Here is a 24437-nt window from a genome sequence, read left to right on the forward strand (position 1 = left end):
TGCCTTTTCATTCAGCGAAATGATGCTACTGCTGAATAGTTCTTCTTCTTCTTCTTCATCTTTTCCAACTTCTATGTCGGATCGATGTGTTTGATTAACCTTCTCCAAACAGCTCAGTCCTGCATCTCTTTCCCAGTCACATCCTTTTTCTTCAGATCTCATTTTACTTTATCCATCCACCTCCACTTTGGCCTACCTTGCTTTCTCTTCTTCTGTACTTCCATTCCCATCACTCTTGTGCCCGCATATTGATTGTCTTTAGTCATTACATGTTCATACCACTTGAACCTACTTTCTTGCTACTTTCTTAGATACTTCTCTCACTTTTGTTGTACCTCTGATTGTCCCATTTCTTATTCTGTCCCTTTTTGTATCTCCACACATCCATCTCAATGTTTTCATTTCTGCCACATCTGACTACTCCTGCGCTCCCTTCATTGCCCATGTCTCAGTGCCATGCATCATTGTTGGTTGGTTTTAACAACCTTAACTTTAACCTTCGCCTTAATTACTTTATTAATCAGATTATGGTTTCCTGAAAGACCTACACTTTATGCCATTTTTTAGACATATAAAGTAATACACTTCTAAAACTACTGTACATATGGGAAAGCCAGGAGTAGATTAGCTTGAGTCTACTTCAGATCAGTTGAACTGTACATCAGTAAGTAAACGGTTATAACAGGCACTAGACATTGTACACTAAGCTTCTCATTAAAAAGAGTCACTTAAAAATGTAATGTTAGACCAAATATTTTTTTCTCAACTTTTCGTAAATCACAACTGAATATAGACTCTCACAATCTCTGCCATAAATGATGTGAAATAAGTCTAGACAGGATGATAGCTATGTGATCTACTAAATCAGATGTTATAGCCAAGAGAAAAGCAGAGTTAGTAAGTTAATCCAAGAATAAAGAAAATCCCTAACAGTATTGTGCGTGCTTGAACAATAAATGGAAAAGAATTAAAATTAAATTCAAATCATTTTCAGCAATTCTGTATACTATTTTGACTGGCTGCTGAAACTCAGTTTCTAAATGATTTCACTGAAATAGAAATCAGACTATAAAGTTACATTTTTATTGTTTAACTAGCTGTTCCCGGCCACGCGTTGCTGTGGCTCAGTCTGGTTAAATTGAAAAGAAAGAAAAGAGAAAGTGCACGTTTCTAATATGTTTAATTTCACAATGCTCATGGGTATACAGTATTTTTTGTTGTTCCATCGTCTGAATGGTCTGATGTTTACACGCAAATCTTGCAATGATCGATCAAGAGCCTTGAGCAATTTTTTGTGCGCCATTGTGCATTCATCACAAACAATAAGTTTGCATTTCTGCAATATTTTTACCATGCTGGATGCTTTGGAAATGTTGCACGTGGGACATTCAATGAATTGCATGTTCAATGGCAATTTCAAAGCAGAATGAGCAGTTCTTCCACCTGGTAGCAATGTCGCAGCTATTCCGGATGAAGCAAGAGCTAAGGCTATGTCATTTTGGGATTGAATTGCTGCCAGAATCAATCTAATTAGGAACGTTTTACCAGTTCCTCCTGGCGCAGCTAAGAAGAAGATTTCTCCAACCCTGTTATTGACAGTTTGCATTATTTGATCGCAAATGCCTTTTTGCTCAAGCGTTAGCTTAGGAATATTTGATTGCACATTCGACAAAAGATCACCCGTGTTGTAATTTTGTTCATGACACAATTCTACATCGAACGAAGCAGCAGCAGATCGATTCGGTGATGGCATTCCCAATTGATTGATAACTTTGTTCGCGATTTCTAAGCACAAATCTTCAATCATTATCAACTCTTCGTTGTAGATTTCTGCTGTGAAATCCATGTTTATATTTGAATTTTCCTTGCGTATTCGACGGAAAATATCTTCAGCCTTGTGCGATTTATATTTCTCCCATAACTGTGTTGGAAATGAAGGAATGCAGGTGGTCAATATGATTGCAAACAATGCACGAATTTGATTTGGATGTGACGTGTTGCACGCGTCATTAATGCATACATCCCAGTGTCTGGCGTTCTCCAATAAATTCAGAGCTTGACATGCACTGCGGAAAGTGGCATGTGTAACGCCGTTGACAATTCTCAATTGCTGGAAAGACGTTGGACCAGGCACATTTACCAACAGTATGCGAAGAAAGAAGCATTCATCTTGATTGGGATGCACGGTATACAGTCTGCCTATCGTAGTTTCTTTGAATATGCCAGGTTGTCCGTCGACTCGCTCTCCTCGTTTTGCGTCGTTGAAATGATTTTCTACTCGCATTCCATGTGTAATACGTAGGCACTTCCGAATATAGCAGTGTTTTTGCAAACATGTCATTTTGACATAACGTGAAGAAAGCAGTTAACGTTGTAGCCAGTGGATCCAGGGGTATTTGTTGCACATTTGCAGCTGTGAAATAAAAGCGTTGTCCATTTTCTAGATGTACTGCTAAGTGAACAACAGCTGGACTTTGTTCATGTATGGGAAATGAAAGAATTCGCCATACAGCTTCATTGCTGCTTATGTATCGTCCAGCCTGATACTGTGCGATTTCATCGATATGTATGACCGCATTCCTATCACTTCTTTCTGGTTGCACACCAAAAACTGCCATGTCGCTGCCTTTATTCACGTACTTACAAATGTATTTGATCGATTTAACGGAGATTTAAATGGATCGTAAATCGGAAACATTGAAATGGAATCGTAAAATATTTAGTATAGCGTGTGTTGCTTTTACGTCCAACTGATGGCGGTTTTTCAAAAAAAGCATGTTTTTACCTGTGTTGCTTTTACGTCCAACAGATGGCGCTGTTTTTCAAAAAAAAGCATGTTTTTACCTGTCACAGTTGTGACATCTATATAATATAGGTATATAAAAACACATGCGTATTCAAATGCAACGTTGTGTCAAAATTTCAAAGCAATCGGTGAAGAACTTTCGGAGATTTAAGGTTTTGAACAAACGAACATTTACATTTTTATTTATATAGATGATGCTAAACTGAAAAAAAATTAATTTTTGGCCAGTCTTTAATAAACTGTTATTTTATTATTATTACACACACACACCTTTACTTAAGGAGATTTAAATGACCTGGATAACAAAAAAAAGTCTGTTACATATTGTATATTTTTAACAATTTCCAACACAAGTAGATGAAGTGTAGGTCGCAGTTAGTTAGATTCTGGGTATGAACACTCAGTACTCTATTTAGTGTAAAACTTAGCCACTGTACTACACATTGTCTACAAGCATGTAGATATCCTAAACAATATCTGTATTTTTGTTTGAAATATATTTTTTTTTTTTTTACAATATGATTTCTGAATTTGTTAAGCATTCACGCTAGGGTAAAATAATATACAGTAAGACCTGGTTATAGACTAAGCAAATGCAAACTCACTCTGACATCTGTTCCTTCTCCATAGCGGATGTTGCTTGCCCAGGTGCTCGTCTCCTTGCTATTCTCAAAATAGTGAAACACCTTGAGAACTCGATCCAGGGTTCCAGGAGAACGTTCCATACCCATGCTTAGACGTGATTTGGCTCCTGAGCCAAGGGTATGGTTCAGGTTAGGATCGAGGTAAGCAGCTGCCATTCCTTTCCTGGGTGCTAAGTGTCTGTCATATTCTGCAAAATAGATAAATAAATAGTGTAGTTAAGTATTTATTGAAATTACAAGTTTCCCAATGAATGGTTCATACTTTTTCCCAAAACCCATTTTCCACAGGTTATTTCTAAATCCATAAAGATTATTTATATATATTATATATGCTGCATAGTTTACTGTCAAATAATGCAAAGAGTACATGACACGTGTTTTGCCCAGAATTAGCAGCATTGCTATGCAGCATTCTATGATCTGCTTCTCGCAACTGAAGAGGGCACTATTTGCTAACTTGCAGACCAACCACAAGCGTTACCTGGTAGGTAACCACCCATACAATCAGATTGTGATTCAGACTACGAATGTCATGAATGTATAATATGTATGTGTGTGTGTGTGTGTGTGTGTGTGTGTGTGTGTGTGTGTGTGTGTGTGTGTGTGTGTGTGTATGTATGTATGTATGTATGTATGTATGTATGTATGTATGTATGTATGTATGTATGGGAGGGAAAGACTAGGGAAATGAGACGTGATCTTCAAGATCATGGAAGTCACTTTAAAGACCCACGAGACGAAAGAGATTGGCCACGGAACGTCTCGCGGGGACCTTAAACATGAGACTTTGTGCCAAGAAATTGACCCAGGACCGTCTCACGGGGACGTAGAACGTGAGATTCTTGCAAGACACACCCTACTTAGAACCAATATCAAATAAGACCACAGGCAGCAAAACACTTCAGTCATGTAAAGGCATTGAGCACACACAGATCCAGGGCTCTCAGCGCATATAAAGCGTATAAGAACAATACGTTATAGATGAAACGTCGACAACTAAGCAAAGAAGAAACAGCAGCGCAGAGAAAAATAGACTCAAAAGCGTTGGGAGAGTAAAAAATGCAAAAAAGAAAAAGAATAATCTAGGTGCAAATTCAGAAAATAAGTAATAGTCAGCCCGGAACAAGTGGAATTTAAAAAATTCATGTCCAATCGGGCTCAGAATTAAAAGACAAAGAGTAAAAGACATAGTAGAACTTCATAAAGACGTTCAAAAACGTTGTCGCTATACAAATGTAAAGCAGTTTAGAGATTATGAAAGCAGTGGAATTCAAAAGGCTCAAAAAAAAAAAAAAGCAAAAAAAAAAACGGCGCAATACAAATGCCTAACTTGCTCCCAGCTCTTCAAACAACAACAAACGACAAGCAAAACATGCAGCTCGCCAGTATCAGAAACCAAGCTGATGATCTGACCGCTTCTCCTTGCGAGCGTTCAGTCACCCTAACCCACCCCCCACCCCCTTCACGACGCGAAGTGGCAAAAGGACAGCTGCTGTACAGGCTTTTAAATGATCAATGGGCAGCGCAACAGCAGCAGAAAGACAGCAGATAATCCAACGGCTTTTCCTTAGCATGCGTTCAACCGCACCCCACCCCACCCCCCTTGATAACGTGAGCAGCGTTATACGTCCTGCGAGAAAGAGATTTCACCACGCCATGGGCCGGAAATAAAGGACAAGTATTGTTCTTACAACGTCACGCGAGACACGAGACAAGGCAGTGAGACATCATTTAAAACAAGTCCACGGACATCTAACCTGGCAGTTGTTGGATTACTGTTGGCAGACACGCTTCATGTGCTCCCAGCTCTTAAAACAACGACAAGCAAAACACACAGATCACCAGCAGCAGAAAGCCAGCAGACGATCCGACCGCTTCACCTTAGCATGCGTTCAGCCGCACCCCCTTCACAACGCGAGCAGCGTTACACGTCTTGCGAGAAAGATGTAACCACGCCCGGGGCCGGAAATAAAGGATAAAGTATTGTTTTTACAAAAGCTTTAAAGTAAAAGTGAAAATAATGCATATGTAACAATTCCCATGAAACTAACAATCTCTTTAAATTGTATATCCGGTAAACCAAACCCGGGGGTGGGGGAGCGAAGCAAGCAGGGGGCAGAGCCCCCTAGTATGAATATATAAACCAACACACCCATTACAATATATGAATTTCTAATTAAGTTAACGCTATTTCATCTATTGTTTTTAATGCACCTTCCCTATTTTGTTTATTTATTCAACGTTAAATCTATTACAAGAAAATTCCCATAGCTCAGAAACATGGAAGATAAGTGTTTTTATGCTCTTCACAACCCAAAATGAAAAGACTCTCACTTTCCCAAGAAGGCAATAGGGGTGTTAGTGTCTAATTATTGCCAAATTAACTCGCTAGTTACAACAATCAAAAATGTTTTTAAACATATCAAATAATTTGAAAAACATTTGAAAGAGACAAGTGCACTTGATTTTATGCTTAGATCAGTATTTCAAATTTACCATTTTCACTTACAGCCCCAGATCTTTGTACAAATAAAAAGATCACTAAAGCAAACATTGGTTAAATCTCAATGCCAGGGATGGTTGCTTGTCGCAACCTCCCCAAAGAGCATCAACGTATTTATAAATGTCATCTTATTTCAGTTAAAGACCTCTCATTTAAATTCTTCTAGGCATAGCTCTTTTTCTGTGGTACAGAGCACATAAGGCCTATTAAGTGTCAAAATTGACATAACCAGTTCTGTCTGGTTGAATACAATACACATGGTAGTAGACCCCAAGGGAGTAGACGCTGTCCTTAATGAATGAGACGATGTAACAGAAAGAGAGGCCCAAGCAATATGTCTCATACTCTAGCTCACACAAGCTCTTCTTCACTGCTACACTTCAAGAACAACAATTATTTCCTTACAATCACACACCATTGACTATAAAATTACACAATGCTCTACCAAAAAAAAAAAAAGGCAAAATGTAAAGACTTCGTCAATGGGTACCTTCAGCAATTTAAGAGGGAGATTAAGTGAAATCTCCAGGATCTGAGCTATTGTAAGTAACATAAAATGAAAACAGTCAATCACTAAATAGAATGTTAAAAACCTGTAATAAAGAACTTGGGGAAAAATGGAAAAAGGAGATGAATGACAGTCACTGTATAAGAAACCAGGCAGGGAGAGAAAAACTTAAGTTTTGAAAATAAAGCTTAGCAGAAATTAAAAAAAAAACAAAAAAAAAACAAAACTAACAGGGTATAAACTAGAAAATAAGAAAATTTCATTAACATCAAATTGATTTCTTCACCAAAATCTGGCATTATTATATCTAATAATTTGATTTGTATTACTAACAGCACCCCTATTGCATTGCATGCTTCCAACAAATTATAGTTTATTTTTTGTTTAGCCAATGCTCAGGTATTACTGTATACATGAATTGTTTTGAGTACTGTATTTATAGTATTGGCTGTGCTACCTGTCAAAGATGGGCGGAAATCTAAGTAATTAAAAAAAAAAACCATAAAGTCTATGTTATTTGATACATGGGATGTCAATGCACATCATTATATAACTTAAGTAACTTGATTAGATGTCGCTGTCAAAATATATGTTAAATTCCATACACTAAACAAACAAGTTTATTTTTTATTTTACAGAAAACATTACATCACTAATATAATGGCTTTATTTCAAAACTGAGATACTAAATGTGTATGTATACCAACCTAAAACTGTTCAGTCTTGAATAATATTAACTAAGTCAAGACTGCAAAAAACAATTACATCAAAACATTTAAAATGTTATTAAAATAATTAAAATGAATTACATCAAAAAAAAAATTTTAATGTAAAAAATATGAAAAAATTAGAAATAAAAATGTTTGCATCTACCATTTATTTCACTATTGCTAAATACCTTTTATCCATATCATTTTATAATGCAAATATGCTCTTATATTTGTCCACTCTCTCTACAACTCAGTGTTATACAGGTACACATGACACCTTTGCAATCTGCTACCACTAACACATTAAACTTCACATACAACCTACGTTATTTAGCACCCAATTAGCCATTAAACTAACATTTTCCTTTACACAACATCTTAGTTTTCTTTCACTAGCACCTAATTATTTCAAACTATTACTGGTTGCAAGGTTCAGAACAAGAACATTTTCAACAGGTAAAAGCAGGATGTGCAAAATAGATTTTCTGAGGGGGAATTCAAAACCTACAACTAAAAAGGATAACAATATATTTGTGTTTCTAACAAACATTAAGTACAAACTCTAAAACCTTTTTTATGTTGAATATTAGGACTCTCAATCATGGTTTAAAAAGAAAAACATAAATCTTAGCTAATTCATGTCAGGTATAGCCTTCTTTCAGGAAGCATTACAATATTAAAGAAAAACCAGTATTGTAGAAATGATCAGTTGGACAAGTTTTTTATTGCAATTAAGGGTTATGCCAGATGTGCCAAAGTGTTATGCCAGTTGCTTTATCCAAGATAATCTGAATAACTGCAGCTCAGACAATGCCCATCTTCTTTTTATTTACAGCAGACCTTCCTGAATTACTTACAACTGCTAAGGTAGGAGATGAGCATAAGTTCAAGTGTGTAGTGAAGGTCAATGCCAAAAATCAGAAATCAGAAATGATGTTGAAACTAGAATTGACAGAAGTTGATAACTAAGAGGCAAATCATCATAAACCTAGACATTAAACCATTAATAAGGTGAACAGGAGAATAGCTATGAGTCAATTACAAGATAGCACTCACTACTATAAGCTTATACATGCAAGTTGTACAAAACAAGAATCCCTAATCTTGGATGTTGTACTGAATGCACTGTGGGATCATAAAGCATAGTATCAGTGATATAGCACATCATGACTTCTAGGAATAACTGCCCCAGTAATAACTGATAAAAAATGTAAACAAAAAAAAAATGCTATAGCATGTAGGCTATTCTTAGGGATCACACCATTTTTTCATCTCAGCAGTAGAAAGTGATTGCGTGGAAAAATAATGCTTGCACTTCATACAAATGAACTCCATCTGCAGAACAGCTCTTCTAACCAAGATGAGGCTGTAATTGTGGATAGAGATGGGGCTGCCACTCTATGGAGGCCTCCACCAAAAAAAAAAATGTGGAAGCACAAAAGTTCAGCAAAATAAAAGTGACATGGTTAGCAAATTGCATCCTTAGTGCAGTAATTCACATTTTGTCGAATTCTTATTTCTTGCGATGCAACATACAATGCATACAAATTTGAGCAGTGAAAGGGGTTTCTCTCTCTTGGATTGTCAAGCATACGGATATACTTATACTTCGAAGAACAGTGTGGGAAGGGCTTCTCTTGGTGGTGAAAAACTTGTAAAATTGCAGAGAGCTGAGGTGTCCCCTTCAAGATTAGACCATGAGCTAGGTCAGGGGTGGGCAGATTCAGTCCTGGAGGGCCGCAGTGGTTGCAGGTTTTTGTTCCAACCCAGTTGCTTAATTATAAACCAATCCTTGTCAATTATTTAATTGCATGGCTTGCTAGTGCTTTAACTCTGCCATGTCAGGTCATTCTCATATCCTAGATTTATTTTCCTTTCTAAGGATATCATCAAAATGATTTGAAGTCTAAAACAGATGAGTAATTCTCAGTGCTTCACTTTTTTCTCTTCACTTTCCTTCCAAGTATTTAATTAAACCAAATAGTGCATGATAAATACACACAGGTGTAAATGAAAACAAGCTAAATGGAGAAATGCTGGTCTCTTTTGTCATTTGCATGGTATTGCTAATTAGGAGCAATTAAAAACCAAGAATACAGCTGTTTAAGACTAAAATAAGCAGTAAGGGTTCAAAATCTTAACGAGCGAGACAACTAAAGTGAAGCTGAAGTGTTACTTGAGCAATAAGGGCTTCTTATTAAGCAACTGGGTTGGAGCAAAAACCTGTAGCCACTGCGGCCCTCCAGGACTGAATCTGCCCACCCCTGAGCTAGGTAAAGGGATTCTGCAGTTGATACAAACCAGTTACCTTATAGCAAATGCAACTTATGCTGTAATTTAAGAGTATGAAGCACTAATTAATCCACTTGCAATTGGTGATGGAACCCATTATTTATTAGCAGGTTATTACTTTATTAAATTTACCCTCATATCAATTTTTGCTAAAATAGTTTTATAAATCTACAAGAACCCATGGATAAATTATTGTATTAAAGTAATTAATTAATAACTGAAGGAGTACATACAGGTGACCCCCCCCCCCCCCCCAAGGTTAAGACAAGTTCAGTTTCCGCCAACGTTTGTAACCCACTTTGTATGTCAGAATGTTGGAACTTGCACATAAAATGTTTGTTAACATAAATGTTGGCAAATATGAATAACTTTATTATTTATTTAGCAGAAAAACATTTTAAACATTAATAGAATTAATATTACTGTATTTTTAATTACAAAACCCATATCACTGAATCTTAAATGAATCGTGCATCATATAGTATATTGACCGTATACTTAAAACATTCTACAGTTTTTGATGACACTACCTTACAGAGTTGGAAAAGATATAATTGTGGCACAAAAAGCCCCTGGTAACTAATGATTGACCCCTTAGTAGAGACATGTCACTTATCCCATCCAGCATCAGTACTTCCAGAGATGGCTAGACTAGGACAAGTACTTAGGAGGCTGGAAATTACAAATAAAAGGTTCTATTACTCCAGCTAAACAGCCATTTTAAATAAACTTAAGATGCTTGATTAAAATTAATTGAAATTCAATTAAAAAAATGTTTGTAGCTTCATGAGCTCATTAGTATTTGCAGAACTGTCTCAACATGAGAATGCTGTATCCCGGAACCCACCTATAACATATTTAATGTAAAAATAATCAAATAAAAAAAGACAATATCCTCCACTTCTAAGCAGTATAAAGAAAGACTGGCTCTGTAAACTGAACATAATTGATTTAGCACAAGAGACATATATTTGTGTCTGTTCAACAACTGTGCCTCAAAAACAAGTTTGCACTGAATTTTATTTATTTATTTTAACACTACTGTAGCTTCGAGACTTTGTTAAAAGAAATATGCCCAAATTCTAAACATTTCTCACCATTTCAAAAATATACTTTCCACCTACAATAAAGATTGAGGTAATATCCATAAACTATAAAGGTGCTTTTAAAAGTGTACACCTCCTGATATTCTAAGACAACACTGGAACAGGGCAACATAATTAGGCACCTGTTTCACTGAGCCACATATTTTGGATATGTACCGGGTTCAGACCTTATCTGAACAAAAAAGGTTGTGATTGGGTTCACAATTATCTGTAATCCACTAACCACTCTGATGGAGAAACACCCAAAGGTGTATTATATTACTAAATTACTTACACTATACTGTTAGAACATTGTTTTATCTTTCTCAGCTGGAAGACTCATCTAACCACAACACAATGGGAAAATAATAGATTTTTTTCCAACTTATAGAAAAATGGGATAAGTTAACTTTATAAAGAATACAATTTTTTATCAGTGTCAATTCACTGGCCATACTGAACCATTCATTTCTAATCTTTTGGATAAGTCATTGCTATTACTTGTTACTAAATTTGTGTCCTTCAGTTCTACTTAGAGAGGCAGAAGTGGGGGATGTCTAAACAGATATTGATAATATGATGCGCTTTGTCTTACTGATTTGGAACTATAATCCTTAAAAATCATCAATAAATAAAACATAATGCTAAAACATATATTTAATATATATTTAAAAAAAAAAAAGATACATCACACAAAAACTTTAAAATGTTAACATTGTGGTAACATTTAAATATATTAAGCTTTGTGCTATAATCAGTCTACAGTATATTTCATGTTAAAATCTACAAACTAAACTGTCTCTTCTCCAAAGAGTGTTTGAAGGCCAATTTTTACTTAATATCCAATTCTCCTTGTGCACAAACTGAAAACCAAACAATGAGGTATACAAAAGTATACATTTGTTCATCCCGTCCTAACTGGCCATATTTGCCTGAAAATATCCATAAGCAACACAAAGATGATAAAGGGAGAAAAAGAAGGTGTATGCAGAACACATTTCTGTGTGTTCTAAATCCATCTCACTCACCATGGCATGTAGTGACATGAAAATCAGAGAGGCACGTGCCTTCCCTGCTATGAATATCTCATTGGTACAAAGTGATATTCTGTGTGGCCTATTCCTCACTGTCTTACTCACTCTATATGAAGATCTCATACGAATGTGTTTTTTGTGATACAGCACTCGGATACAGAGGTAGAACCATACTTGTAATAAGGTGATGTGTCTGCTTCTGCTGTAGCCTCAGTACTGTACACAGATATAATATAAAGATTTTATTGTACATTAGTATTTGAAATAACTAATGTATGCAAATACTATTAAGTATAAGCAAAAAGCTAAATCAGAGTAACTTAGGGCTCTCCAAGAATATATACAATATAGAATAAAAAAGGTTTTGCTTGGGTTAACAATTATTACATTATTAGAATATTTAACATGTGATGCCTAGAAACTTATCTCAAGTGTTGTGATAATGTCATATTTTGCCATCCTTGGCAGTATGTGTGTAAATTCAAAAAATAAACCTGTAAATATATTTTATTTTTCCATTAGCATAATTTGGACAGTCAAAAGTATATACAAAGTTATGATCTCAGCAAATACTAACTTTACAACCTTTATTTAAAAAATAAATAAATAAAAAAAACAATACAAAAGGAATAGAGGAATGAGTATTGATGCACTGGAGTACCCAAACGTGCACCTGAATACTCAACAGTGAAAGCAGAATTATTAGGATATTTGTACACTGAAATTTGAATCCCTTTTAATACACACTGAACAAGCACACAATTGAAAATAGCGTTTTGTGTACAACATCATGTCTTATCACAAAACTAGGGGGCTCCGCCCCCTGCTCGCTTCGCTCGCCAACCCCTGGCGTTGGGGCATGACAAAGAGTGAGATGTATGAATGAGATATAGAATAGTGTGCAGTTGTGGATGATGCATATAGAAAGCAAACAATACAGTGTTTGGCACAGAGTAATGGTTTATTGGAATATTTCTTTGTACACATTAGTAGTAAAGATGGTGTCCTGTCCTTGAATGAGTCTTCCTTGGCATGGAGCATTTATAACTTTAACTTTAACGTCAGATGAACGTCGAACACATGAGAAGGCAACATAAAGTTGTCCATGTCCAAAAACGGGTTCAGAGAGGTAGATGCCAACCTTGTCCATGGTTTGTCCTTGTGATTTGTTGATGGTCATGGCAAATGCAGGTTTAATGGGGAACTGTCGGCGTTTCAGTGTAAAAGGTAATTCTAGGTCAGAACTCGTAAGGTCAATTCTAGGAATGAGAACAGTATTGTTAGCATGTGATCCTGTAAGAACTGTTGCTTGAATAACATTGTTTGTCATGGTGTTGACGACTAAACGTGTGCCATTGCATAAACCCTGTTTAGTGTTAAGGTTTCTTAATAGCATGATTATTGTTCCGTTTTTAAGGCTAAGATTGTGTTGTGGTAATCCGGCTGGGTTAATAGTGTTCAAATATTCTAAGGGGAAATTCAGATGTTCATTGTCGTCATCAAAGTCAACTTTGTCAGAGCTTAGAAAGAGCCGTGCCTCTCCAGAAAGTAATGAAATGAACTGGTTATTAATGTGATCAACATTAATATTTTTTGGACATAATATAGTGCGTTGTGTTAAAAGGGGTATTTGGTCTAATGAGATTGCTGTTCCAAATATCTCTGTAACTAAGTCGTCGCAGATAAAGGATTGGGGAATTGTAATAATATCTTTGTGCATATTTGCGTTGTTGATTTGTTTCAGGGTGCACTGTTCCAATGCGATGCAATATTTGTCCACATACGCGAAAGCAGTATGGGCCATTGCCTTCCGGTGGCCTGATATTTACTCCGGTAGATGCAAAAGCAAATGAACTATTGTAGGATGTAATGCAGTTCATAAAGTTTTTACTTTCAGGTACATCGTTAGTTAGAAGCTTCTGTAGATATTCAGGATATGAATGTAAAGGAGGCAGTCTAATCTGACCCTTTTGTCAACAACGTGTAAATTCATTACTTGTATTGCCAGTTGTTTCTTCAGGGAAGTTAAGTGAATGACAATGATTGCAAATGACATTCATTAATCCCAATGAATTTTCCTCAATAGTGGACTCATTATTGAACGCGTTGTCAGCTAAGTGGCGCAAGCGTTTAGCAGGTGTCTGGCTTTGATGTCCGCGACGGGCATGTTTTGCTTGTGGCGTTTGAGAGGCGCGTTGTTGCATGTCCAGTATTTGGGACGCGCTATTTTGGAGGTGTAATCGATTCGCCTGTGCTGTGCGAAAAGTCCGTTTCAGTCTACGTCGTGCATTGTTTGTATCGAGCCTTGTCCGTTTTTGTATGTCGGTCAGTTGAGCTTTCTGTTTTTGGAGCCTTGCTTGCTTGTTTTCCGGCAGTTCACATGCGCGTTGTAGACGTCTGCGTTCATTTATGCTGTCTCTTCGCTCCCGTTTTTGTATGTCTGAGACGCGAGGTCTTTAGGTTTGAATTCGTGCCTGTTTTGATGCAGCACTTTGAGACGCGCGCTGTATGCGTCTACGTTGATTGTGTTGGTCCATTTGGGCTCGACTCTGTAACGGGGTTAGTTGAGCTTTGCGTTTTTGGAGCCGAGACATTTTTTCTCCCGGAGTTTCAGAAGCGCGTTGTATGCGCCGCCGTGTATTTTGTTTTTTCATCCGGGTTCGTGTGTTTGGTTCCGTTATCTGAGCCGTCTCGTTTTGTACCCGTGAGCGTGTATTCATGACTTGTTTGTTCTTCAGCGTGAGAAATATGGATAAGTAATAAGGAGGATCGCACTCACTGTTAATATGGAGCCTTTTCTGCAGTTGAACGGTTAATAGTGCTTTATTGTAAGGAGATCCACCTATGCTGCATAGTGTGAAGGTATTGAGATGACGTATGTTTAATACGGACAGTTCCTTTAGAAATGGGGCTTTGGGTGTCACTTCTTATTGATGTTAGTGTGTTTGTGGGTCTGAATTGTCGTTGTTGTGAACGTTTCGTGTGCCATGTCCGTAGTCTGTCCCCTTTCGTCTGTAATGAGGTTGGTGTGGCGGTCAAGGCTTCTTTTTTTTGGTGTGGTAGGAGCTTGTTGAATCCTCCCCTTTGTGTGCGTCCCGTTTCGTGTGCAATGGGATTCGTGCGGCGCTGTGTGCTTTGTCGGCGTCGGGGGGGGGGGGGGGGGTTTGTTGCTTGGAGGGGGTGGTGGGAGTGATGGGGAGCGAGCGTCTTCTTTCTTTTTGTGTGGTAGGAGCTTGTTGAATCCTCCTCTTTGTGTGCGTCCCGTTTCGTGTGCAATGGGATTCGTGCGGCGCTGTGTGCTTTGCCGGCGTCTGAGGGGGGGGGGGGTGTTGCTTGGAGGGGGTGGTGGGAGGCGAGCGTCTTCTTTCTTTTTGTGTGCCAGGGGCTTGTTGAATCCTCCTCTTTGTGTGTGTCCCGTCCGTTGCTTGTAGGGGGGGGGGTTGCGGGTTCGTTTTTTTGTGTGCCAGGGGCTTGTTGAATCCTCCTCTTTGTGTGTGTCCCGTCCGTTGCTTGTGGGGTGCTTGGAGGTGGGTGTGGGATCTGTGGGGCGCGAGCGGCTTCTTTTGTTTTGTGTGCTAGTTTCGTGTGCAATGGGTTTGGTGCGGCGCTGTGTACGTCGCTGGCGTTTCACTCCTTTTTTCTGTACTGACTCCTTTTTTCTGTGGTCACGGCGCCTCATTTCTTTGACTCCTTTTTTCTGTGCTCACTCCTTTTTTCTGTGGTCGCGGCCGCCTCTCGCGGCGCCTCATTTCTTGGGGCGCCTGTGCAGTACGTCTTTTTGCGGCTACGGCCCATGGCCGGATGTCCCTGCGTCCATCCAGTTTACCATTCTCGGTTAGTAATGTGGATAATTTTTAAATGGGCAATCACAATGCACTTAAATTAGTTAAGGGTTGTATGTACCTCATTTTTCTGATTAGGTAAAATATTTGGAGGTGGATAGTAAGTTCCAACTTCCCAGACCAGCTGCAACATAGTCACATGCAAATTAGTTTTGTAAGTGGTGACAATAACCTTAAAGAAACATAGTGAGGCATGGAAACATTTGGAAGACATTTTCTCAGCTTCTGGATTAATTGTCAATCACACTTGCCTATCACCAGAATATGTGGACAGATTTTGAATAATAGCATGTAGTATAAATGCAATTTCCATGGTTTACCGAATTTTGAGTTAGCCTCCCAACTGAATGTTAAGTAACCCTACAGTTCAAAAGTAGTTTTACTTTTATCTCAAATTATAATGTGCACACCGAGTTTCACTGTTTCTATAACAAAAGAAATAAATGAACACAAGAAATATAAAAAAGTACTTAAAACACACTTTATATATGTAACCTTTTTAACTGTGTTATACAGTAAAATCCCTCTGCTCTCTTTGCAACTTTGTCCAAACTCCCCCATGAGAACTCTAGCACTTATTTTTTTGTCCTTTTGGGTACTCATGTGCTAAAAATAACTTTAGTGCATATCTATAAAAAGGAACCACACACTGAAATGATTAAAACATACTTCACCACAAGAAATAGTAGATTTTGGTTTTTAACTTCTACAATATGAATACAGTTTTTTTACCTGCCTGTTTCATCCATATTTTCGTGAGGGAGTGCTGTTGGTACCCTAGTCTATAAGGTTCCTGATACTAAGTTTTCTTTTATCAGATTCATAGCCTCTTAAAGCACAACTAGTCCCCACACCAACCACTTGTTTAACTAGTCAATTACTTTTTTTAGGCTAGCTTTCACAACCAGAAGGGTCACCCAGAGAATGTTTTACTTGTAAAACAAACAATACTTGAGTGTGCCACTGGTGGCATTAATGTTTCATGTGGTCTGTATACACTTGCATCTGGCAGATTGTACACCACTGCTGTCACTGAAATACATGCAAAAAGGGATGACTGTTTCTCACATTTGAAAATATTGGACAGAACGTTCATATGACAAAGTCGTTATTGAGGTATTATAAAGAAAAAACTACACACTCATAACTAGTGAAATCTACTTAGAATGCAAGCTGATATGTGGTGGGATTATTCTTATTACACTGTTATCATGCTCATTGTCTTGTAAATTCTGTATTGAAGAAGCCAAAACCACAGTTTTCATTTGCCAAAATCAAGACCTAAAGTTAGCCTATTAAACTGTTAAATTTAACTTAATGGTCATGTTTGCCAGAATTTGAAAGAAACCAGCAGTAATCTTGCTTAAAATTAGTAAAAAAGAAAATACCTGTGGCCATGGGAAAAGGTGGGAATATGTACCCCAAAGATACTTAGTGCTATGTTGTCTGGTGAAGCATGAGATGGTTATCCAGGAAAAATTGGTTTAAGGGGAGCGGTCAGAAAAACAAAAAATCCATTAAATGATATTCTCTACATTCACAGTTAAGGAAAATTTAACTCCTGGACAGGAATACCAGAACAAGCTCTTAAAGGTGGGGCTGGAAGTAGTTATTTACAGGCAAGCAACTAGTTGGCCAAAGAAAACCTGTATAGCATGGTTGGACTCAATTTGAAAGAGTTGCAAGGGGACCCCATGTGGTCCCACCACCTGAAAGATGAGGGTCAGCTGAAATGCCAGTAGGGCAACAGGTTAGAATGGCACAGATCCTGACCCTGATGATAAAAACCAACTCCTGGGATGTGGAATACAACTTTTCTGACAGATGAGCCAGAACTCATGCAGAAGCTTATTGTGAACTACCCCAGGCAGCTGTTGGGGTACTAATTAACCACTAGCTGGATGCTATGCAGTTGAAGTCTGTTCCAGCAGAAAAGGGGGTTACCTCAATGGAAACTGAAGTTAAACAGTGGTAAATGACTATTGTTTGTGTGTGTGCACAGTATTTAGCCATTTTTAGAGACACTGGATTTGGTGCTTGAAACTGTGCAACATACAGCCTTCAAGGGGATTTCGGCAGTAATGTAGGAAATAACGGCAATATTTAGATGGGAATGGCTGGGAGGACATACCTATTCTAAATAAAGGCAGTGTATTGTCATTGAACTTCTGTGCTAGTCAAGGTTTCTTCATAACAAACACCATTTATGAATACAGGAATGCTCATAAAGGTACCTTGGGGCAAAGCTAATGATCCACTTCTAGATGTAAAACTCCAGTTAATACTCATATTGAGCCATTAGCTGAAAACTACCTGCTGGTAAGCTGGCTGAAACAGATGGAGCATTCATTTAACTGATCAGGAATGCCCTAACAGGTATTAAGGGTATATATACATAATGCATACAGACACAACACTTCAACTTTCATCTCACAAAGAGCACTTTAAGCAACAATGGAGAGATGAGAGAGAGATGGAGTAGTGGCAGAAAGGATCAAGAAGTTGTTGGTGTGTGTCATATCAGCAATCATATCACCCACTAAATGGCACCAATGGTAAGGTAAACTCTCAAGATGAAGAAAGGAGCCTTAAATACAGTGTTAGCAGGAGTACCACTAGATCCAACTCAGAGGTACTGGTAGGCAAAAAAGGCAGTAGATTCAGAAGTGGCTAAAGCCAAAGGTAGTGCGTGGGTGGGGTATGGCAAGGCAATAAAAAATGATTTTTTGGATGGCAATGAAAAGATTCTGGTAATCCACTAGACAACTCACAAAAGGCAGGTAGGTTGAAACCCAGCCTGTTCTCACAAGCATGGGGATAAATTGACCTTAACTATCAATACTGTTGATAAGTGGAAGGGGCAATTTTAAAAACTTTTAGAGAAACTCTGTTCAGAGGAGGAAGTGGGTCCACCTCTTTGACTGAGGTCATTGTGGTGTTTTAAAAGTCTGCAAAGACTGAATAAGATCTGACAACAAATGCTGAAAGCCAAAGCATCTCTAAACTATCTAGAGTTAACACTTCTTTTTAATGTTCTACAGAACCCAGGTATAGTGCTTTGGGACTAATGACACAGTGGTGTTTCATACTTTTAGAAAAGATGAGAAGAGACTCACAGGACCACACGCCATAGCCTTCTGTGAAAGTGTAAACCAAAACACTGGAATGAAGTGGACTAAGTAATCCCCTTGGAATAGGCTTTGAAAAATTTTGAAGTGTCATGAGAATTTCTCATTCCTGTTTGAGTGTTGTGTGGAAAAGGGAACAAATGCTACAATATCTTGAGATAGGTGCTTAGAAAATATGTGGTTTCAAGCCATTCAGCCCCTTTATTTGCAGAGGTATAGTTGAACTACCATAAATTGAGCTAAGCTAAGTTTATTTAATATGGATGCTCTACTGTCCAAGGCTGTGACTTGTTACTTCTCCAGTTAATATCAAGGTGTAGCCAAGGTTAGCCTGGAAACATAAGGGTGTCTAAGTGGTCTAAGTTTATAACTAGTTTTAATTTCACAAAGCCGTTTATCGTGTGGTGATTGGTTATGTGGAGAAAGAAAAAGGAAGGATAGTAACTGGGGTTTTGGTATGTCAGATAGAGACAGCACGCATGCAATAAAGAAAGCCCGCTCAGAAGAACATCCATTGAATTCTGTGTCCGTGTCTCTGAACACCAGATCACAAACCCAACATTAACACAATATTTCAGTTAAACCTGTGTGACACCCATTCATACAGTACATCCAGTTTTTTGGAGCCTCATCACACCTGCCATAAAGTTCTCTACACTGACCCGGGGACCCCTTACTGCGAGGAAGCAGCACTACCGCCACACTACCATGCATGTTTAATACCTGCTTTAATGCATTTCATCCTGAAAATGATTTCAAGTATTTATCTTGGCATTCTAAATGTTCAAAGAGCAGGAATATCATGAAGTGAATGTATTCTGTGCGGCGATCGCTGCTTGCGCCTCCTCTTAGTGTAGAGGAAGTCAGTTTAAGAAGCGTGTACAGCGATTAACAACTGGGTTGGGGAACACAACACAAAGCATTTAATATGCTAAATTAACTTATGACGGGGTTTGAGAAAATGTAGTAAATTAAACATTGATTTTAGGATGAAGTTTAGTTTACGACATTCTACTTTAATTACAAAATAAACTATGAGAATAAAGTGGAAATGTCGAGAATAAAGTCAACATGTCGACTTTATTCTCGACATATAGTTTTTTTTTTCTTCCGTGTCCGTATTTTTTTTTTCTTCACTGTGGCCCTAATACGCTTCAGTTGGGCTATACCACAAATACCATTATAAATGCAAGTTTCAGTTTTACTATTTATGTACAGTATATAGCTTAGCTTGAAGCAAGGTCCATATTAAGGTCCACAGTTTGCCTTAATGATGGTTCAGTTGGTAAAGATGTCATCACCAAGTTGCACTTGTTTTATTTTATTTTTATTTGGTGAATACTGTACTGTGTAATGCACCTGGGCTTGAAGTCTTGAAGTAATAGTATTATTACTGGAAGTTGCACTATTATTTAATTTATTGTTATTATTTATTAGTTTAAATATTGTGCAGTTTAATGATGGTAAAGTTGTTTAAAAAGCCACTTTAACGTGTCAGTGGACAGAGATTGTTAACATTAACAAAGTGTAGTTGGTATACAAAAAATATTTACTCTTTATTCCTTTTCTAAGACATGTTCACTGCAGTACAACTTTTGACAAGCACCTCTGGATATTTTACTAAGTCTAAATGCCTCTTTGGATAGTTGAAAATATGTTGTCAAAATTTTAGTTTAAGTTGTTTGCAAAATTTGTTCAATAAAAAGGTTCTATATTTTGACTGCAACTGTCAATGCAATGTGATTCCTTCTCTTCATTAGTGCCACCCCCTTGAAAACTATCACTTTATGGGACCATGCAAACCTGTATTGATACTTGTGTGCACATTAAAATGTTTTTTTGTACAATGTACAATTCTCATGACAGTGGAATAGGTTATTCTTAGCAGTAATTGCAATGGAAAATGTGGTTAACATCCACCCATGCATGGGAAAAAAAAATACTGTCCAATACCGTGAAACCGGTATAATTTTGAAAAATACCATGATATAGAATTTTGGTCATACTGCCCAGCACTACTGTGAGATTGAAAAACCAATCTGAGTACATTGTGTGGTCTACAGTAATGAAGAGGGAATGTAGCCCTTTAAGTGTGACTAACACTATTGGTCAGTCTAAATCCCCATCCTCACATATGGTTGTAACAGCTCTGGATAGTGACTGAAAGAACGTCAATGAGACTGACAGTTAAAGACACTTCTGTAAAGCATTGCTGGGCTCATTATCCATGACAGGGTGAGGAACTCTGCAATATGAGAGAATGCTGGAGTAAAACCACTACTTCTCTGTATTCACAGAAGTGGTCTGGCCATTTAGCCGAGATGCTCCAGGCCAGCTTTCTTTGGGGATGTATGTATAAGGCATGGTCTAACAAGAAAAGACCTATATCAAAACGGAGCGATTATTTCTCTTAGCTGTCCTGATGTCTACGGAATCTCTGGCAAGGAGATGAAAGAAGTTGATGAGGATGGGAGTCCAGTTCAGCAAGTTGGCAAAACAACGCTCATCAGGATATGCAGTGGGAAACTTAAGTGGCAACAAGCTCATATATAGGTGCAATAAGCAACATTCTGTGTATGTGTAAAATTAATTTCTCAGCAAAGAAAGATTTAAACAGATAAAAGTAAGGACTAATTTGAAGTTATCTGAGGTAAAAGTAATGTTCCAAAATTAGACTGAAGGTATGCAATTTGGTGCATCCTATTTTCAAAGGTCAAGAATTAAGAGGCAAGTATTCTAAACAATCTATTCAAGATATTTTGCTTCTTCGTTAATCGAAATACCCATCAATTTTTCTGAAAAAAATTATTCAAATTTAGGGCAAACGGGAGCTAAACCATATACCAACCCTTTTGCTGTTTTTAAGAGTAACAGTGGTTGCTGCTGTATCTTTAATAATTTCAAAAAAGATGCCCTTCTCTCCACAATGGACAGCCAATGAACATTTAACATTTTTTTTGTGCAAATACCCATTAACTTAGCCTTTCTGAAACTTCCATAATTAGATACACTCAAATTACCTAACGACATTAAAAAAAATACAAATACAATAAACTTTTCAAATTTGCAGTCTCATATCTCGGATAATTTATCTCTATATGTAGGATGGTAACATACGTGGTATAATGCATGACATGTTAAAGAATATACAAAACTCAATTTTCTATAGAAGACAAATACATCTGAGAATAAGAAATGATGGGGGGAGGAAAGATTAAAGAATGAATTAATATTTTATTATTACACACTATGTACAGTATGGAAAAGTCAAAGTTTCCATAAACAAACCAACTGGGACCAAAAAAAAAAAAAAAAAAAAAGTGTCACACACTTCATTTTAAGTTAGCCTTGGCAATGTTCAAGCAATGGCAGGAAAAAGATCAGTTTAGCAGGGTGTGACCGGACTCCTGATTATGTATTACACATTAATCTAAATAAGAAAGACATTTGTGGAATGATCCATTCCCCTCCTTGTGTTATAGATTTCATGCCTTAAAGTCACTTTAACTGATGTTTTTTTAAGGCAGAGAAAATGGGGCAGTATAATATAAAATTAATACAAATCCATAAAATAGCATATTACAGCCATTCAACATTGACCATGTCTATTAAAATACAAAACAATATGTATTACTTTTTAGCTTGTTATATCTAAAAGCCTTTAGCAGTAGAACAACAATGTAATCGGGTCAGCAGAATTTTCTCATTAGCTAGGAATTGCTCCGTAGGATTGACCCACTTTGTTTCTTTCATCTTTATACCTTAACTGTTACTCTTACCTTTAAGAAGAAATGGCCAACACGTACATGGTACAGTGGAATCTCTTGAGGACAGAGTACAGTTCTCCGAGAAAAGCATGAGTTAAATAGTTCTTACAACACACAAACTAAAGTGTACAAAAGCAACCACATTCCTTCGTGACTTTGCCATTTGTGAATTAAATATCTTCTAGCTCTCTTCTCTCGCTTTCATTCACGTCATATCCTGAATATCACAACATTCCCTGCTGCCACAAACAGTCTGGTGAATCACTTCAAACTGCCTGTATCAGTCGTCTTTCATTCTTGGTTCACCCAGCTTTCTCACTTCTCTGCATTTACCTTCCTGGTGAGGGAATGAGCCACAGAGGATTGCAAAACTCTTAATAACAGGGAAGGCAACTAAGAGCACACACACAAGAAATTCCCCTCCCCACACGCATACAAATACAGACCTGCAGGCAAGGAGGCACTATGCTCTTTAGATAAAGTAAACAAAACACGTAAAACTATGGGATTGACTCTTACTTTGCAACCCTCCTTGGCAGCACAGGACAGATTAAGTTTCCTACTGTATGTTTATTCATTATAATAATTAGCAGAGGTAACTCACAATGGACACTCTAGCAGCCTATCTACCAAACATATACATTTTTTAAAATGTTTTACAGTTAATAAAAAACTGTTTTAGCCAAAACATGCAAAGTAATGCCTAATGTGCTAAAACAAAGATAAAAAAAGAAAACATTACAGAATTTCAGAAACTAAAGCAGACAGATGGGCAAGTTTAAAAGTTTAAAAAGAAAAAACTATGCAAAAATGACCTATTCTTAGTAAAATGCACATTTCATTTCAGGGGATATTTTTTATTATTAGCTTCAAAAATCTATAAAATTTGAAACTGTTAAGTACTGTAGTATAATGACAGCAGTGAAGATGTGAATAGTAACTGCAACTATGGAATGACCTTTACTGTATCTTCTTTGATACATTCAAGGGTAGACAAACAAAAAATAAAAATATTTTAAAGTAAAAATAATTTATACTGTAGGATTTTTAGGATCAAAAAAAGTACACCATGAAGAATAATCACTGTTCTTTCTTTGTATTAATCTGTCAAAACAGTTTAATCTACTTCAGTCTCCTAGGAAACAGTGCTTATCCCAGCAAAGAAGAAATCAGTCCTGGACAGGACACCAGTCCAATTGGCAATATACCCACACTTGGCATCTATTTCATGGCAAAAGTAACATGACGTATTCTACCAAATAATTTATTGTATCCATATTAGTTTTGAATTATTAAACTGCGTTCAGAAAAAAAAGGTAACAAATCCTATCTAAGACACCAAACCAATTTCAGTACCAGGTTAATGCTTAGCCCTGATCAGGGCTCTTGAGAGAATGAGCGAGGAGTATGCAGTTACCCAAGACAAAGACTGGACTCCTTTGGTACTGTGTCTCTTCAGAGTATCTTTGGGTACCACTGGTGTGACTCTGTGTCGAAGGAGTGGTTGCTCACAGAGTCCCAAATGAGGCACATTAGCTGCATTGTGAGGGAGCATCAGTTACGGCACTACAGCCATGTGGCGTGATTCCCTGAGGGTGATCCAGCTCTCAGGATCCTCATTGTTGAGGACCCAAGCAGCTGGATCAGGCCAAGGGGATGCATAATACCTGGCTGCACCAATAATCATCTTACCCCACTCTTATTACACTTTACTTATTGTGAAAATAAATTGCCCAGGATATAGTCACAAGAAAATGACACATTCCATAAAATTATAGCTACTGTAACTTTAATATGCCAAGTTTAAACAGTACGGCAAAAGTTAATTTGAACATAGCTATTAGGGTTCATTACTATTGTAACCCATTGTAGAAAGAGACATAAAACCATAATTTTTAAATACAGTGATCCCCCACCTATCACGGAAGTTACGTTCCAGACCCATCAGCGATAAAGAAAGGCCATATAAACAAACATTTTTTTTTTTATAGTATTAGCCTTAAAATACCCATCCCACATGCTTTAAACACATGTAAACTTATTAAAACACACTTCGTAAACACATATATGTGGATGTCGGGCTAAGGATATAAGTAACATCGCAGAGCGACAAGCAGA

The 24437-nt window shown here is 37.4% G+C and overlaps 1 protein-coding gene across 1 annotated transcript in view; it reads right to left on the reverse strand.

The window, feature by feature from the left end:
• The window catches only part of ptk2aa (protein tyrosine kinase 2aa), a 217063-nt gene extending 194416 nt beyond the window's left edge, over window positions 1-22647 (reverse strand). The window contains 2 exon segments of the mRNA XM_051935932.1: window positions 3412-3638; window positions 22332-22647. Coding sequence (XP_051791892.1) covers window positions 3412-3638; window positions 22332-22410 — 306 coding nt within the window. The 5' untranslated portion in view covers window positions 22411-22647.
• Window positions 22648-24437: the final 1790 nt, after the last annotated feature.

The sequence above is a fragment of the Erpetoichthys calabaricus genome, chromosome 13 (genome assembly GCF_900747795.2).
Source record: "Erpetoichthys calabaricus chromosome 13, fErpCal1.3, whole genome shotgun sequence".
In the NCBI taxonomy this organism is placed as follows: Eukaryota; Metazoa; Chordata; class Cladistia; order Polypteriformes; family Polypteridae; genus Erpetoichthys; species Erpetoichthys calabaricus.